The 14,038-nt window shown below is 52.9% G+C and overlaps 1 protein-coding gene across 1 annotated transcript in view; it reads right to left on the bottom strand.

Moving 5' to 3' along the window:
* Window positions 1–14,038, bottom strand: part of BMP7 (bone morphogenetic protein 7) — a gene marked incomplete at both ends in the record, with an annotated part of 71,517 nt that overhangs the window by 41,951 nt on the left and 15,528 nt on the right. Inside the window, one exon of the mRNA XM_080716140.1 lies at window positions 3,030–3,222. Coding sequence (XP_080572266.1) covers window positions 3,030–3,222 — 193 coding nt within the window. The remainder of the gene's footprint in view (window positions 1–3,029; window positions 3,223–14,038) is intronic.

Genomic DNA, 14,038 nt, shown 5'->3' with positions numbered 1-14,038 from the left:
GCTGTCTGGGGCCGAGCTTAAAGCAGGGCCCGAGGGCCATGGAAGGCCTCCAGCTCGGCTCATTATCGGAATTTAATCTGGATTCCAGAGATCAAGAGGACTTGGTGCAAAGTGACTTCCACGAGGGGAGAGACAGCTGAGGCCGGCAAAGCCGGCTAATCCCCGGCACCCCCGGAGCTTTCCTGGAGCTCAGGCAGGGCTTGTCAGAGAGCCAGATGGCCCAGCCCACACAGCTGGGCGGCCACGGGCAGCAGGACCAAGCTCCCCTAGCACAAAGGCCAGGGCGGCTCCACGGCCGGCCAGGTGCTGGGAACAGGATCTGGGGGGGTTGGCGGCTGGCTGGTCAGGAGACCTTCAGCTGGAAAGCGCATGGTCCTCTTTGCCGAGGTGAGACGCCAGCATCATAAAACGCTCAAACAGCATTTTCGAGCTCAGACCTCTTCCCCATCGAAAGGTCGCAGAATGTAGGGACTTAGCCCAGTCAAAGCGGAGGGGCCAAAGCCTGGCACTCCCGGTTCTCTAAGGACTCGGGCTCCCTGAGATGCGGAGGAGGACACGGCCGCGGGGCTTTTATTGAGCAATTACTGTGTGTCGGACACTGCCCTCCGTACGGCTCCCTTCGCCCGCGGCCTGTGAGGGAGACCCCGCTATCAGCCACTTAACACATAAGACGGCTCTCCTCGGGCTCCCCGCCCGAGGCCACCCTGGTACCTGGCGGTGACATTCCAACCCATGCTTCCCACAGGGGGCTCACCCCACCTGGGGAACACCTAACAGTGCTATCTAGACTAGACCCAAAAACAAAAACTGCCCGGAAAATAAATAAGTTTAGATTTTTTAAACTTTTTTTCCTTTCCTTTTTTTTTTTTTTTTTGATACTAGGAATGGAATGCAGGGAGGCTTTCTCCCGCTGAGCACTTCATATTTATTTATTTTCTCAACACTATTTCTTTATTTGGACAGGGTCTTGCTAAGTTGCTGAGGCTGGCCTCAGGAGAACCTGGGATCCTCCTGTCTCTGCCTCTCAAGTACTGGGATTATAAGCGCCCAGCTCAAAGTATAACTTTAAACTCCCCAAGAAGGGGAGCTTGGCTTCCTTCTCTCAGGTACAAAAACGAAACTTAGAAATTCAGTTCAAGGGCCTTCCTGCCGGCCCACTCACCTTGACCCTGCCCTGTACCTCCCGCCCACGAGGACCTTGGTGTGCAGTGCGTCATCTCTGCTCACACAGGAGCGCCCAGAGGGCAGGGCCGGGCACCAGCTCTGCTTTGGTTGGTGCCCCGTGCCCAGCACCTGGCAGGAGCTCAAGACAACTGCTGACTAAGGGCTTGGCCTCTCAGCCCATAGGAGCTGAGGACACCTGTAACCCAGCCCACGGCTGACGACTCTCCTCTGAGCATCCAGGACGCTCCCCAGGGTCTCAGATGGGGCAGAGGAGGCGGCCATCTTACAGGGTGGCAAGACTGGATGGCCCATGAGGTCAGCGGTGGACACAGGCAGGGAATCCAGACGAGGGCTTCACACAAGGCTCCGTCTCATCCCCAGCAAGGACCGGGCTGTCATCCTGTCCCTGCGCCATCATCCTCCCTCCCTCTGTCCTTGTTGTACAACCTTGGGACCCCGGTTCCCAGGGACATTCTTCCCCCGGCCCCTGTTGCCAGAGCCTTTCCGTTATTCAGACTTCAGCTCCACGAGACCCCCAGTGGCCGCCGTCTAAGGTACACCTGTACCTCGGCCGTGCGGCCACCTTGTCTTATGTGCTACTGTGTTTACTTTGTATCTGCACCCTGCTATGAGCTGAACTGTGCCCCCAAAAGAGACACAGCCAAGCCGGGCATGGTGGTGTGCACTTATAAGCTCAGGACTCGTGAGGCTGAGACAAGAAGACTGCACATCAGAGGGCCACCTTAGCAACATAGACACTTAGTGCGCTAACTGGGTCTCAGCAACTGAGTGAGACCAGTTTCAAAGTAAAAAATGAAATAGGACTCCGCGTGTAGCTAAGAGGTAGAATGCCATGCCTCTGGGTTCAATCTCCAGTACCCAAAAGAGAGGGGGAGGAGAGAGAGAAAGAGAGAGAGAGAGAGAGAGAGAGAGAGAGAGAGAGAGAGAGAGAGAGAGAGAGAGATATCCCGAACCAGGTCATCCCCGGCAGCCGTTGATGTAAACGTACTTGGAAATATGGTCCCTGCAGTTGTAACTGCTGAAGGCCTCAGGGGAGTGGGGGCCACCCTGAGCCCCGGGGGAGAAGAGGAAGGGGCCCCGCAAGGCTGAGGCAGGAGGATCACAGGTTGGAGGACGGCCTCAACACGGACTGAGACTCTCACCAACCTAATGAGACCCTGTTTCAAAATAAAACAGGATTGGGGGTGTGGCTCGGCGGTAGAATGCCCCTGGGGTTTAGTCCCCAGTACCACACAATGCATAGATAAACAAACAAATATATAAATAAACACATACATACATGCATGCATACATAAATAAATAGATAAACAGATGAATGCTCTCCAGAAGTTTAGTTTTTCAACGCCAACTTTTGGTTCCTGACCTAGTGGTCCTCAGGAGACAGAATTCTCCAGCTACTCATTTTTGGTTTTCTTTTTCTCCCCCACTTTCCCACAGCATTTTATTTATTACAAGTGGCCACTTCCATCGGCTGCTTGACATCCCCGGGGCCTTCAGAGCGCAGACGAGTGAGGGACCATCAGTACGAATTCTGCCCCTTCCTCCTCTCCTCCACACCCCAGAGCCCACACCATGAATCTCGCACAAGGCCACATGTACCGGGTACCCTGGCCTCCCGCGTGTCCTGCCCAGATCCACCGAGGGCCACGGTTTTAGGGTCAGTGACGGCATCATCCCACACTTTGTTTTTAAAAAGATGCTTAGTCCCGGGCCGGTACACAGTCGGTGCCCCACGTGGAGGCGTGTGGCTCTCCCTGACCCTGTCGGGCCCTATCCCCAGCCATCATCTCCTTCCTCTAGCTGGAGGAGCTTGGCATCAGCCCCGGCACCCCCGTGGCACTCACCTGCCCAAGTGCTCCTGCAGCACCTGGTAGACGCTGATCCGGAAGGTCTCGTTATCGAAGCGTTCCCGGACGTAGTCCTTGTAGATGCGGAATTCGGCGGCGGTCACTGCTTCCCCCTCGGGGATCTTAGAAAGATCAAACCGGAATTCCCGATGGTGGTATCGCGGGTGGAAGAACTCCTTGTCGTGCTCCACTGGAAGGGAGAGAGCACACACCAGCATCAAGACCCGTTAGTCTCCGGCTCGTGCTCTGCCTGGGTGGAGACTCGCTCAGACACCCCCACTGATGTGCTCAGACGGGAGAGTCCTGAGCTCCAACCCCAGTTGTCTCCAACAAGAAGAATGTGCCCTGCATCCAATCTCTGGGGACAGCAGGGCACTGCCACAGCCGTCCAGGAGGCCGGGGCCGGACTCCAATCCCAGCACCTCAAGTCCGGATGATTCAAGACCACTCTCAGCCACTAATAGCGTGGCCCTGGTCACCTATCTGGACTCAATTTACCATTTGAGAAATACATGAAGATCCTCCTTCGTGGAATGCTGGGAACGGGAAGCAAGCTAGTTCATATACATAACTCATCTTCTGTTGGGGCTAGATGACCATTCACTATTGCTTGGAAACAGATACTGTGTCTATCCTGGGACGCTCTCGGTTCTCAGCCCTGCTGGACATAAGAATCACTGTAGATGCTTTCAAAAGAGAAAGATACCCTGGCCCGGGGTGGGCTAGTAAATGTGTAATAATCGGCACTCTGGGACCCGATCTGAGGTATCTGCCTCTTTCTGTGGTGTGAATGCTGACATCTCAGCAGACTGCAAGCTACCAAGGTGAAGAGCCTGCACGCGGAGCTGTAAAGAGAACCACACAGGCGCTCAGGTACCAAGCTGCTCCAACCCCAGCCTGAGATGGGAACCAGCAGCCCTGGGGAGGGCTTCTGCTGGGGTTCCATTGTTTAAAGCACCGCCGGGTATTTCTAACAGGCAGGATACAACACAGCCTTAGACTAACAGCAGCAGAGGAGGTGAACGGCAGGGACGAGGGAGCGTCTAGAAATGATGCCAGGGAAAAGGAGATGAAGGGCCTCAGCCCTCCCTTCTGATAGCAGAGACATCAGACAGCGGGGCCATCTTGTACAGGATGAACAGGAAAATGGCGGCACATCCAGGAACAGGTTCCTAGCAGCAGATGTGCTCCCGCGGCCCCGCGCCCTCTGGGCCCCTGGCTGGGGGGTGTCCAGCGCCGGGAGGGGCGGCAGGGCCAAGCGTGGCTGGCTCGAGCCTCTCCAGCACCTTTCACCTGCTCAAGACAAAGCTGCTGCTTCTGCTTCCTGCAGGGGAGAGAGAACCCAGCAACAGGGAGAGAACATGGGGCTGGCGTGGCCAGAAAAAATAAAGACGTATGAGCAGCGGGCTTCTACTAAAAATAAAGACGTATGAGCAGCGGGCTTCTACTTAAGCTCGGGGAGCTCTCGGGCTGGGGTAGGGCTGCCTCTGAGGGACTCAGCCCTCTCCCTGAGCCTCAGGTTTTGTTCTGGTTTTTGGTACTAGGGATGGAACCCAGGGGCTGAGTTCCTCGGCCACGGCCCCAAGTTAAGTAAATGCCAAAGCGAAGCCCACGCCCTTGACCTCATGCTCTGAGCCGGCGGCCCCCAGAGGCTCCGCTGGGACATTTGTCTGCCCATGACTGGGGCCCAGGCACGAGCTCTCGTCCTGACCATCCTGGAGGGCCACTGCCACGGCCCGCTCTCTCCATCGTGGGAGCTGGCGAGTGGTAACAGAGCGTACCCGCCATTGGCACAGGGTGTCTACACTGTAAGCCACACAGGACGGCGCGCAGGAGAGGCACACACGGTGGCCGCGGGCCTCGGGCATGTCAAGTTCACTTGCAAAAGAAAAACAGGACTGCGGCAGAACCGACAGGAAAAGAATGTTTGAGCAAGAGCAAGCATGACATAAACGCAGGTGCGCTCAGCAGGCACGCCCCACAGGGCAGGACACCCGGCATCACAGCAGCGGCTAGATGCAACTTTTTTATTTTTGGTGGGGGGACCTTCAGGGTTGAAGCCAAGGATGCTCCCCACACTGAGCTCTACCCCTAGCCCTTTTTATCTTTTTTTATTTATGTTGGCACTGTTGATTAAATCTGGGGGCATTCTACCTCCAAGATACACCACTGAGCTTTTTAACTTTTATTCATTTGATTTGGTACTAAGGATTGAAACCAGGAGCATTTGACTTTTGAGCTATAACCCCAGCCCTATTTATTATTTTATTTTGAAACTGGATCTCACTAAAGTTGCTGGGAATTTCTCGCCTCAAACCTGTGATCCTCATGTCAGCCTCCAGAGTCACTGAGATTATAGATGTATGTCACAGTGCCCAGCTTATATACAGTTTTTTAAATGTATAAGATATGCTATTTATACAATTAAACTATCAGAGTTTTGAATTTCGGGGTTTTTTTAGTAATGAGAATTGAACCCAAGGGCATTCTACCTCTGAGGTACAACCCTTACCCCCTATTTTAATTTTTATTTTAAAATAGGGTTTAAATTGCTAAGGCTAACCTCAAACCTGAGATCTTCCTGTCTCAGCCTTCCAAATACTGGGACTAGAGGTGTGTGCTACCACAGCCAGCAAAGAAAGACCTGGTTTTTCTTTTTTTAAGAACATTCATTTTTTGGTTTTTTGTTTGTTTTTGGTATTGACTAAGTTTTGAACCCAGGGGCTAGAAGCATTCTGTCTCTGAGCTACATCTCCAGCCCTATTTTTACTTTTTTATTATTATACTTATTTAGTATGGGGAGGTACTGGGAATTGAACCCAAAGGCATTCTACATTCACGCTACGCCCCCAGACCAATTTTATTTATTTGAAAACAGGGTCTTGCTAGGTTGATGAGAGTCTCACAATTTGCTGAAGCTGTCCTTTGCGATCCTCCTGTCTCAGCCTCCCAAGCACTGGGATTACAGGTGTGTACCACCATACCCAGCTTTACTTTATTTTTTTATTTATTATTATTATTATTATTATTATTATTATTATTATTATTATTATTTGGTGGTGGTACTGGGGTTCCTGGAAGCCCTTCTACCTCCGGGCTACACTCCCAGACCTATTTTATATTTTTTGAAACAGGGTCTCTTAAGCCAGCGCAGCTGGCTATGAACCTGCGCGATCCTCCTGTCTCTGCCACCCAAGCTTGGGGATTACAAGCGTGCACCACCACGCCTGGCTTTACTTTTTTATTTTGAAACAGGATTTTGCTACATTCCTGAGGCTGGCTACAAACCGCAATCCTCCCAAGTACTGGGATTACATGCGGACAGCACCATGCCTGTCTAGTTTTTTTTTTTTTTTTTATTAAAGAAATTCATGGAGCTGGGCATGGTGGTGCGAACTTGTAATCCCTGCGCTTGGGAGGCGGAGACAGAAGGATTGTGCAAGTTCGAAGCCAGCCTTGCTGGCTTAAGAGACCCTGTTTCAAAAAAAAAAAAAAAGTATAAAATAGGTCTGAGGGCATAGCCCAGAGGTAGAAGAGCTTCCAGGAACCCCAGTACCACCAAAAGAAAAAAAAAAAAAGAAAAAGAAAAAAAGAAATTCATGGATAAAATGGCCAACTAAATTTCTTGGAGAACTTTGAAGGCCCTTCGGAATGGCTTTCTGAGAAAATTCCTCACAGTACCATTTGAAGACAAGGAGAGGGGCGAACACAGATGTTGCCCTGTTCTTTCTAAAAGCCACACACCACATGTCCTGAAAACCACTTTGTATGAATTATCAAAGAAAGAGTCACACACACACACACACACACACACACACACACACACACACAAAATAACAAAATAAAGAATAAAGAATAAAGAATACAGTAAGTGTCTAGAGTTGACCGTTTGTGAACTCGGGGGCCTCGGGGCTTTTTTTCCCAGCGCCTCTAGTTCCGGTGCCGCCCGGGTAAGAGAGCACACGGGCTCCGAGGATGGACAGTCACCTGCCAAAGATTAAGAGGGCCCAAGACCCCTGAAGCCACAGAGAAGTCCAAAGACCTCTGAAAACCACCCGGCTACAGCACCTGCCCCGACCATCCCAGAGCCAATCCCAGCGTCTTCCCTTTACAAAGGCCGGAACCGGAGCCCTCGACGCCGCTGGGAGGGGAACCCCTGGGCTAGAAGTCATCAGGAAAGGCTGGCCGCCACCTGCAGCCCCCCTCGTGACCTTCTGATGCGTCGGGAGGGCTCGGTCCCAGACCCAAGTCACACCACCCGGGAACACGCTGCCTTTCCCCAGCACCCGGGGACCGCGCTCCCACCAACACTGCAGCGCCATCTCGCACCCCTGGCCTCAGCTCTAGAAACATCGCTGGGTGCCATCAGGACCAGCGAGTCCCCCTCAGGCCTCATGAGACTCAGCCTCCCGGAGGCAGGTGGGGGAGACCCAGGCGTCCCTGGGGTTGGCCATCCAGGTGTGAGCCCAGGCTCACGGCACCCCGGCTCTGCCGTTGGTAAAGGAATGAACTTGGTTCCCCTGAAGTCCTTTTTCTGCCATATTCCACCAGGGCTGACATAGCCGCGGGTCTGCCCCACGCCTTGATGGCGGGGGCCGTCTCTCCCTGGCCACGAGGCAGCCACAAGCCCCGTGCGGCTCTGAAGCCCTTCCAGAGCGGCCGGCGTGGCTGGGCACCCGATCGATGCCCGCGTCTTCCCACTGTAATTACTCCAAGCAGCCACCAGCCGTCATGGCTGGACGGCGTGCAGAGCGATGATAGGATTTGCCCGCGGCGTCCCGAACGGGGGTCCCAATGTGTGCTTTGAGACACATCTGTGGAAGGGTCTGTGGAACCAGGGAGAGCCTCTTTCTGGGGATGTGTGTTTGAACTTGGGATCGTCATGGCGGCTGTGGCTAGTACCCCCGTGCTCTCAGTTCTGTAAACAGGTGGGACAAGCCCTGCTCCAGCCCTGGAGAGGGACGTTCCCTACTAAGCACGGGGTGAGGGACAGCCTGCGGATGATGGTCACACACCCCAAGCGCACGGTGCGGAGCCAGGACGCCGCCCAGGGCTCCCCTCCACTCCTGCCGCGCTCCCCTCGGACTCTGCCACGTGGTTGTTTTCCTGGACCTGCGTGAGCACTGATAACCCGCTGTCCTCGTTTCCAGATTTGAGCTCTAAGAAAGTAAGAACTGACAGAGGAAGAGAACACGGACATCTCCGCGTGGAGCTAGGCTGGACAGTGAGTCCGCTGTCACCCGGCCGTCTGAAGGGGAGCAGCAGGACCCACTTCTGTGGGGCATCCTGGGGTTAAGATGGACCGGGGACTAGCTGGGCGCTGTGGCGCACGCCTATAATCCCAGTACCTGGGTCCTCGTTTCCAGATTTGAGCTCTAAGAAAGTAAGAACTGACAGAGGAAGAGAACACGGACATCTCCGCGTGGAGCTAGGCTGGACAGTGAGTCCGCTGTCACCCGGCCGTCTGAAGGGGAGCAGCAGGACCCACTTCTGTGGGGCATCCTGGGGTTAAGATGGACCGGGGACTAGCTGGGCGCTGTGGCGCACGCCTATAATCCCAGTACCTGGGAGGCTGAGGCAGGAGGATGGCAGGTTCAAGGCCAGCCCCAGCAACTTAATGAAACCCTGTTTGAAAATATAAGAAGGACAGCCAGGCGTGGTGGTGCACGCTTGTAATCCCAGCATACAGGAGGCTGAGACTGAAGCTGAGACAAGGACAGCTTCAGCTACTTAGTGAGGCCCTCCACATCTCAGTGAGACCCTGTCTCAAACTAAAGAATAAAAACTAGGGCTGGGGGTGTCGCTCGGAGGTACAACGCCCCTGGGTTCTATTTCCAGTACCACAAAAAACATATATAATGGTCTTCGAGTGTAGGTCAGAAGTAGAGTGGCCCTGGGCTCGATCCCCAGTATCCCCCCAAAAATAAAATAGACAAGGGATCCCCAAACCTCAGCGTGCTCCAGGACGAACACATGGATTGCTAAAACCCCCTCCCTTAATCCGGAGGGCCTGCCTAGGAGGCCACAGGGCTGAGCATGTGATTTGGGGCCCCTTGGTGTGGGCGGAACCCAGGCTCTGCCAACCACACGCAGGGATTCAGGACAAGTTAATCCATCTCTAGCAGGGACCCAAGACAAGTTAACTCATCTCGGGGAAAATCAACGTCCCCCGTATAAAACTGAGGCCATACAGAGGCCCCTGGTTATGGGGTTTCTGTGGAAACTCAAGAAGGCAGACGCTGGCGATCACAGAGGGCGGCAGAGGCGTGACCCCGCCTTCTCCACCAACCCAGAGCGGGCTGGGGCCGGGGTGGGAGCAGAGCTGCAGCCGCCCTCCCTTCCCCCTGAAAGACCCTCCCCCAAAGCGGCCAGCTGCCTGGGTCAGCTGGGCAGGCACAGCTGGTTTAAGGTATCTTAGAAGCAAATCAAATCAAATGAGAATTTATAATCTTTCCTGAGGTCTGGGTCCCATCAACCTGAACGCATTAGGCCTGGGGGGCGCAGGTGCAGCAGAAGTCGTGCCCGCCACTCCCCCACCCCAGCTCCTTTTCAAAATAAGAGTCTGCTTTAAATCTGCGCTCCTTCTCCGGACCAACACACTGTGGTCGGCTTGGTCTGTGGAAACGGGAGACGCGCCGGGGTTTGGGGGCCACCGGGAATCCCCGAGAGCCTGGCTCATTTCAGGTTGTCATCCTAACAAACCAAGCTTAAATTCCTAAACGACCAAAGCACCAGTAAAACTGCACTGATGCCCTGTGAGCCTGTGCTGGGATGAGGAGGAGGATGTGAGGGGCATCTAAGGAACAGCTTCTCAGTGGCATCCGTGTCCTTCAGGGCGAGAGGCTGAGCCACTGACAGACCCCAGGGGTTCTTGTCCCCTGGCTACTTCAATGATTCTAGTAGCCAGGGATGTAGCCCCAGAATGTGGGAGGCTGAGACAGGAGGGTTGCAAGTTCAAGGCCAGCCTCAGCAACTTAATGAAAATCTCAGCAACCTAATAAGACCTTGTGTCAAAACAAAACGTGTGTGTGTGTGTGTGTGTGTGTGTGTGTGTGTGTGTGTGTGTTAATGGGGTTGGAACCCAGGGGCTTTCTACCTCCAGGTTATACTCCCAATTCTATTTTATATGTTTTATTTGGAAACAGGGTCTCACTTCTACGTTGCTAAGAGCCTCACTAAGTAGCTGAGGCTGACTCCGAACCCGCACCATCCTCCTGTCTCAAACTCTCAAGTACCGGGATTAAGTTGGTGCCACCACACCCGACTAAATCAAAACATTTTAAGAGGGGCTGGAGGTGTAGCTCAGAGATAGAATGCCCCTGGGTTCAACGCCTAGTACCATAAAAAAATAAGTAAATAAACAAGGATTCTTGTACAGTTAAATAAATATGTATACATATGAAGGGGCGGTTTAATCCGTACCATTAGAAGGCAGGGCAGAGGCTCACGCCGGATGCAGGTTCAGGGGCCCTGGGAAGCCGGTACATCGCGGCTCCAGCGGGCTGGTTCCTTGGGTGCGCCTGTGTCTCCAAACACACAAGTGTTCTTGATTTGCGAGCTCCTCTGTACACATGTTACACTTCCATAAACAGTTTTATTAACAATAAGTGCCGTGGCTCAGCCATCCCCAGCCCCACTGGATACATATGCATCACCGCAGATCATCTGTGCTAAGGGGCACCACTGGTTTAAAGGCAGCCTCAAACCATGTGAAGACATCTGGTTTGGGGACATGAATAGCTGGGGATGTGGGATATTAGGCCCAAAGCACATGGCTGTAAGAGCCTGCTGTGGCTTCCTCCTGCCTTGAGAGGCTCCCATCAGCGAACCTGGTTCCGGGCCAGCCCGGGATGCAACCTGTCCTCCGAGCCAGAAAACACAGGACAGGATCGAGTTGGGCAGAAAATGCTCCGATATGGAACCTCCCAGTGCAACTACGTGCACTGGCCACGCAGCCCTGGGCCGCAGCCCCCCTCTGCGCTCAGTCTTGAGATGATGGGGCCGGCACTGGCGGGGCACACCTGTCGCCCCAGTGCTTGGGGGGCTGAGACGGGAGGATCGCAGGTTTAAGGCCAGCCTCAGCAATTTAGTGAGGACCTCTGCAACTTAGTGAGACCTTGTTTCCAAAGTTAAAAAAAAAAAAAAAAAAATGAAATAGAGCTGGGAGGGTAGCTCAGAGGGAAAATGCCCCAGAGTTCAATCCCCAGAACCACACACACTCACAAAAAAAGCAATAATACTAATAATACTAATACTAATATAATAATAAAAACAGGGATGAGCTCAGCAATCAACAAGACCCTGTTGCAAAACAATAGATTAAAAAAAGGGTTGGAAGCCAGGTGCGGTGGCCCACATCTGTAATCCCAGTACTTGGAAGGCTGAGACAGGAGGATCACAGATTTGAGGACAGCCTCAGCAATGTGGTAAGATTCTCAGCAACCGAGCAAGATCCTGTTTCAAAACAAAAACTCAAAAAAGGGGCTGGGGGTGCCGCTTGGAGGTAGAACATCCTTCAGTTCCGTGCCCAGAAACACACACCCACACAGGGTGATAATAATAAAAGGCTTGCAATGGTCGTTAGGAAAAATAAATTGATACCAACCGAGGATGAAGCGTGCTCGGCACAGGGAGGGAGATTATTATCATAATGACTAACACCATGTGATCAGAGAGCAGACACCCCAACGCCCCGGCGCACCACAGGGCACAGACACTGAGCCCTGACAAACACTGACACTGAGCCCTGTATATGGGGCATGATCTACCTGCCGGGCCCACTGACTCATGCGTGGACACGTGACCCAAGATGCCCAGGAGTCTCTCCCCCAGAACTCGGGTCGGCTGCTCAACCGTGTCACCGAGAACTCGAGCTTAGCCGGGCGTGGTGGTGCACGCTTGTGATTCCAGTACTTGGGAGGCTGAGACAGGAGGATTGCGCAGGTTCGCAGCTGGCCTCAGCTACTGAGGAAGACCCTCAATGAGACCCTGTTTCCAAATGTTTGCTCAGCTATCACTCAAAATATTTTGCAGAACCCCTCCGAGCTCACCCTCCCACCAGAAGGTGTCCTCTTATCGCTACTGACGGAACAGTACCCCACAGCCATCTAGACTTGCCGCAAAGGAAGCCGGGTAGTCGTGATCTCAGATGGCCGTGAGCGGCCATTTCTCCAAAAGGCCCCACAGCAGAGGAATTCGCCTGGCAGACAGCAAAGAGGGATGCCATTCGGCAACAGAGATGGGAGTCGTGGAAGGGCTCACCCCGGCCCCCTCTCCTCCTGTGTCCTTCCTTAAGGCTCGGGAAGCCTCGATTCCCCCCTCCTCGCCGCCACCATGGAAGCGGAATAGATTTCATAGGGTTCCAAAACACTGGACTTTCCTTCTCGACAGACACAATAACCAAGAACTCCAGAGAGCAGCGTCGGCCTCCCTCTCCCCTCTGGTCTCTTCCGACCAGAGCCTAAGGAGACACCCAGACCGGTGCCCTCGGGCGCCAGACCTGCCTGCTAGACAGCACCACCAGGCTCCCTTCCCCCCGGCCCAGCCAGCCCTAGCGCTGGCTACACCTGACCCAATCGTAAAATGCCTCGGGGGAGTATGGCCTGTCCATCTTCTGCCCAGAGCCACCTGTCCCCGAGCAGGGCAAGCCCCACCCCAGCCTCGGCTTCCTCCAGGAGACAATAATTCCAACCTTCAGGCTCATTCTCGGGAAATTCTGCCTTTCTTGTCTAAGGAAACAGGAAGGGAGAAGGTGATAAAGTTTGTATTCAGGGAGAGAGTCCTGCAGAGTCTTTGAAGTTAGAGGTGAGGCTGTGCCTACTTCTAGGGTAAGTTTAAAGAAAAACTAAATGACATCTCTGTACGGAGCCGGGCGTGGTGGTGCAGGCTTGCAATCCCAGCATTTGGGAGGCTGAGACAGGAGGATCGTGGGTTTTTCCAACAGCCTCAGCTACTTAGTGAAGCTCTCTGCAACTTAGTGACACCGTGTTTCAAAATAGAGAATAAAAAATAGGGAGCTGAGCGCTGGATGTGGTGGCTCACGCTTGTAATCCCCGCGCTTGGGAGGCAGAGACAGGAGGATCACACAGGTTCGAAGCCAGCCGCTTGCTCTGGCTTAAGAGACCCTGTTTCCAAATAAAAATATAAAAATAGGTCTGGGAGTGTAGCCCAGGAACCCCAGTACCACCAAAAAAAAAAAAAAAAAAATAGAGAGCTGAGCGTGGTGGCACATGCTTGTAATCCCAGCATTTGGGAGGCTGAGACAGGAGGATCATGGTTCAAGGACAGCTTCAGCTGCTTAGTGAGGCCCTTTGCAACTCAGTGAGACCCTGCTTCAAAATAAAGAATAATAATAATAATAAAATAGGGCTGGGGTGTAGCTCGGAGGTAGAATGCTCCTGGGTTCCATTCCCAGTACCTAAAAAATAAATAAATAAAAGGTACGGAGGCACACCAAACGCTTTTCAGAGGGACAGAAAGAAAACTGGTACAACTTTACCATGAAATTTCTAATTGCTGAGTCTTTTGAAGAGCGAGCAGCCCAGCCGGGCTTGGTGGTACACACCTGTCATCCCAGTAACTTAGGAGGCTGAAGCAGGAGGATGTACATTTGAGGCCAATCTGGGCCACTTAGCCAGACCATATCTCAATTTTTTTTTTTCCTGTTTTTGGGGGTGAGTTTGCTACTGAGGATTGAACCCAGGGGCATTCTACCTCCAAGCTACACACCCCCAGCCTTTTTTATTTTTATTTTATTTTATATATTTTTTTTTTTTTTTTGGTGGTGGTACTGGGGATGGAACCCTTCTAACTCCGGGCTACACTCCCAGACCTATTTTATATTTTTATTTGGAAACAGGGTTTCCTAAGCCAGCACGGCTGGCTTCGAACCTACATGATCCTCCTGTCTCTGCCTCCCAAGCGCGGGGATTACAAGCGTGCACTACCACGCCCAGCTTTATTTTTTATTTTAAAATACGATTTCACTGTGATTTCACTAAATCACA

This window comes from Muscardinus avellanarius (genome assembly GCF_963383645.1).
Source record: "Muscardinus avellanarius genome assembly, chromosome: 19".
NCBI classification, from domain to species: domain Eukaryota; kingdom Metazoa; phylum Chordata; class Mammalia; order Rodentia; family Gliridae; genus Muscardinus; species Muscardinus avellanarius.
Note: the sequence above shows the minus strand (reverse complement) of the source record. Positions and strands in the feature narration are given on the sequence as shown.